Genomic DNA, 3,647 nt, shown 5'->3' on the forward strand with positions numbered 1-3,647 from the left:
TGGGAATTGAACTCAGGACCTCTGGAAGAGCAGTCCATGCTCTTACCCACTGAGCCATCTCTCCAGCTCCTGATGGCAGCCTCTTTTGAGTTCCTTCTGTGTGCCAGGCATGGTACTATGTGTTTTCCAGGTCCCACCTCCTAAGATGCTCTTAACTGTTCCAGCAGGTTGGAATGCTTATCTTCCTGGCTTTCCAGAGAGAGAAATCTAGGGGACAGTGGGCTAACTCACTTGCCCAAGGTCACCCAGCTCACAAAGGTGACAGCCCTGGCTTCTGACTTTCTGAATTTTACTGCTCTTACCCGAGGACTGTGCTTGAGACCAGTGTCTATCTGGGGGACTGTGAGGAGTGACTGGGTAGTGACAGCTGGCTCAAGCACTAAATGGCTTATTACATTGTGACTCAATCAGCAGAGAGATGGACATATGCAAGCGTCAACTTCGAAGCCACTCGATGAGAGGGCTTAACTCCAATTGAGCAGAGGAAAGGGAAGGTATCAAGAACTGTGATAAATAATCAAGTCCTTTGTCCCCTGTTGCTTTTCTCCCCTGAGGTCAGCAGGCTGCTGGCAGGCAAGCAGGCTCTCCTGGCTTTGTTGATTCCTGGATCCTGAGACTTCACACCCATTTGGTGGGCGTCTGTTCAAGTTCATTGACCAATGAGGAAGAAACTGCTTTGGGAGTCTTGCGGGGCCAGCACACGTCTTGTGTCTGTGATCTGAGTGTACTCAATCCACACTCTGTAGGAGGAGGGACTTTCCGAGCAAGCATGTATCTTGTCTAGTGTAATTTTCCTTATGGGGAAGACGTGCGCAGCTGGGGAATAGTACTGATCCTACGACCCAGGGATACAGGCGCAAAGGGATACAGGATGGTAAAGGGCAGAGGTGTCCCAGGTGCGGGGGATATAGATCAGTCTGCCGGCAGCACTGTGCCCTCGGTGTTTGGGGTGTTCCAGTGTAGGACCTGGGGGTATGGTGGTTAGCAGAGTCTGTGGGACTCTCTTTCCGTCACATGAATAAACACCAGCCGGGCCAGCCCTCTGCTTCCCTTCTCACTGAGAAAATTCTCCCATCCTTGCCTGCTTGGCTCCTTAACAACCCACCATCAACCCCTCCCAACCCCCATTCAGGAAGGATAGGCAACCCCCACCCCACCCCCCACATCATCCCTGGCTTCCCCCTCCTGCTGGCATTAGACTTACTCATCTTGAGGTAACTTCTGGGTTGACTTCTCATACAACCTTGCACCCCAGCCATAGGATTACTTCTGAAAGAGCCTACTTCTCTAGAAAACCATCTCTCCCTGAAGACCTTTGACATCTGGTCAACCAAGGCTCTGGCCCAAAGGGACAGAAGATGGGAGGAGAGGAGAGGGAACAAGAAGAGGGCAGAGAGGAAGAAGAGAGAGGAGGAGGAGGACAAGAAATTCCCAAGCAGTCCTAGCTTCTGGCTCCTCCTCCGCTAGAAGCCTGAAGCTCTGCTTGCAACCTTCCAGAAATGTAAGCGCCTACCTACTTTCCCAATTTCCTCTCACACCTCGTCCCGGTTTCCCGCTCCCAGAGCCACATGACAACATGGTATACATGTGGCCCATCTGGGCCTCAGGGAATACTACTAGGCATGCCAGGGTAATGAAATACTTTTAGTTTATTAAACACAGGCTTTCCTAAGCCCTGAGTGCCTGTGGATATTTGAAAGTTGAAGGTAACCCTAAGCTACCACAAATGTAATTTCTCCCGTGTCCTTACATTCCTGCCCCAACCCCATGCTCCTGCCCTGAGGCATCATGGGACATGAGGGACATAAAGTAACTCCTAGCCGCCAGACAATGGAGGAAATGGGGAGGGGGAGCGCAGAACACTGGGAGAGGCTCCCAGAACCCCTCTAAAAGTATATGAAGTTCCCATTGCCCGGAGCTATGGAGGGCATTTCTCTACCCCTGGGCTGCTCAAAGTTTACCGGATCAGTTCCCTGGGAACATGGCAGCCAGCAGGCTTTACATGTGAACTCTGTGTGTCAACCTTGCATGATATAGCTCAACCATCCCAAACCCTGTTTTCGTCAGGCTTGCTCTCAGCTGCAGGGCTGGTGGGGTGCGTTGTCTGAGGGCTCTTTCTGAAACTTTGTTTCTATTGCTTCTCCCGGGCTTGGCAAGACGCAGCTGTCTGAGACTAGGAGGGGCTGTGGAGAGACCCCCGGGAGTTCACGAGTTGCCTCCCCCCAAAACAGGGGGAGTTTTTTTCCTAACAGTGTTTTCCCATTCATTCGTCTGTCTCCTGAGCCTTGGGTCTGTAAATCAGGGGTGAAGAGCTGAGATGGAAATAGCACACAAAGGCCTCAAGGGAGGCGCCCCCCTCTTTGCGGACTAGCATCTGGATGCCAGAGAAGGAGATTCTGTTAACAGTGCGCAGGGGAACCTGCTCCAGGTACCTCAGTGGCAGTCCATTGACCCACACACAGCTCTTGCGGGTCAGCACCTTGAGGCAGAAGGCCAGCAGACTGCTGCCTTTCTCCAGGTAGGGCTCCAGGGACAAATGGTGGCGAGACAACTGTGGCAGCTGCAGCTGGAGATGGGTGTCCTGCCCTCGCCCAACCAGCAACCGGCTGGCATCATGTTCCAGCTGTGGCGGGACTTGAGCAAAGGCAACTGGGCCCTGTGTAGGGTGGTACAGGCTCACCTGCAAGACTGTGAGGGGCCTCTCCATAGATCCTGGGAAGGACATGACAAAGACACACCTCTGTAGTTTTCTGAGCCCAGGCAAGCTGCCTTCTTGGGGATCTTAGGGCTACATCTTGCTGATGAGGAACATGCCTAAATGGATACAATCATTCTGCCCAAGCTGGGATAGGGTGGAGGTTGACGCTAACATTGGAACTCCATCTCCCCACACCCATCCTCTCCAAATTGTACTGTTTTATAACACAGGTATGCCCATCCTCCTCTACAAGGGATCAATCTTACCAGCTTACAGGGCGGAGCCTGGGAGTCCACAGGCCATTTGGAGACAGCTTGTCTTTGTTTTATAGGAACAGATGAGCAGACACCACAGGCTTTCTTGAATCTGGCAGGCGTGCAACAAAGTCACTCTTGCAGAGTCTTCTTCAAGCCAGGTGTCAATCCAGGTGCTGTGAAGATGGGCCTTCGCTCTTGGGAGCGCACCGCTCTTGAAGGGGAAGATAGGATGCCTCCAGCTAGGGGGTACAGATCGACAGAAAAGGGCCCTGAGCACCCCATGGAAGTAAAACCAGCAAGCACGTTCTCAGGGGTGCTTCCAGCGGGCCCCAAGTCAGGGGCCCCTGCACCAGGCTCAAGGCTTGTCTTTCCTCAACATCTGGGCAGAGGTAGCTCCTGTAGACAGTGGGCAGGAGGAAAATCTGGCTCACTGAAGACCCCCGGGAGCTCCGGGATATGCACACGAGGTCCTATAGCTCCACCTCCAGGAACTTATCCTTTAGTGTCCGAGGGGCACATGGGAAGGCCCCATTCAAGGCCTGCTTGGGCCCTGCCTGGCTTTAAAGAATAAACTCCATCACATCTGCACGCCCCACACCACCTACGATTTGTTGCCAATTTTAGCAAGAACCAAGGGCAGAGCGGGGTTCCATAGTGATTATATTCTTTCTCTAGCGCCTGGCTCTGGTCTG

The 3,647-nt window shown here is 52.9% G+C and overlaps 1 protein-coding gene across 5 annotated transcripts in view; it reads right to left on the bottom strand.

Moving 5' to 3' along the window:
- Positions 1-533: 533 nt before the first annotated feature.
- Positions 534-3,647, bottom strand: part of Tifab (TIFA inhibitor) — a 9,594-nt gene continuing 6,480 nt past the window's right edge. For 3 of the 5 annotated variants that reach the window (XM_031359239.1, XM_031359240.1, XM_031359241.1), the window contains exons 3-4: positions 2,965-3,194; positions 534-2,814 (exon numbers count right to left, since the gene is read on the bottom strand). In XM_031359239.1, coding sequence (XP_031215099.1) covers positions 2,264-2,725 — 462 coding nt within the window. In that variant the 5' untranslated portion in view covers positions 2,726-2,814; positions 2,965-3,194 and the 3' untranslated portion in view covers positions 534-2,263. The remainder of the gene's footprint in view (positions 2,815-2,964; positions 3,195-3,647) is intronic. The other 2 variants (XM_031359242.1, XM_031359243.1) reach the window with 2 other exon arrangements.

This window comes from Mastomys coucha, unplaced genomic scaffold (genome assembly GCF_008632895.1).
Source record: "Mastomys coucha isolate ucsf_1 unplaced genomic scaffold, UCSF_Mcou_1 pScaffold7, whole genome shotgun sequence".
NCBI lineage: Eukaryota > Metazoa > Chordata > Mammalia > Rodentia > Muridae > Mastomys > Mastomys coucha.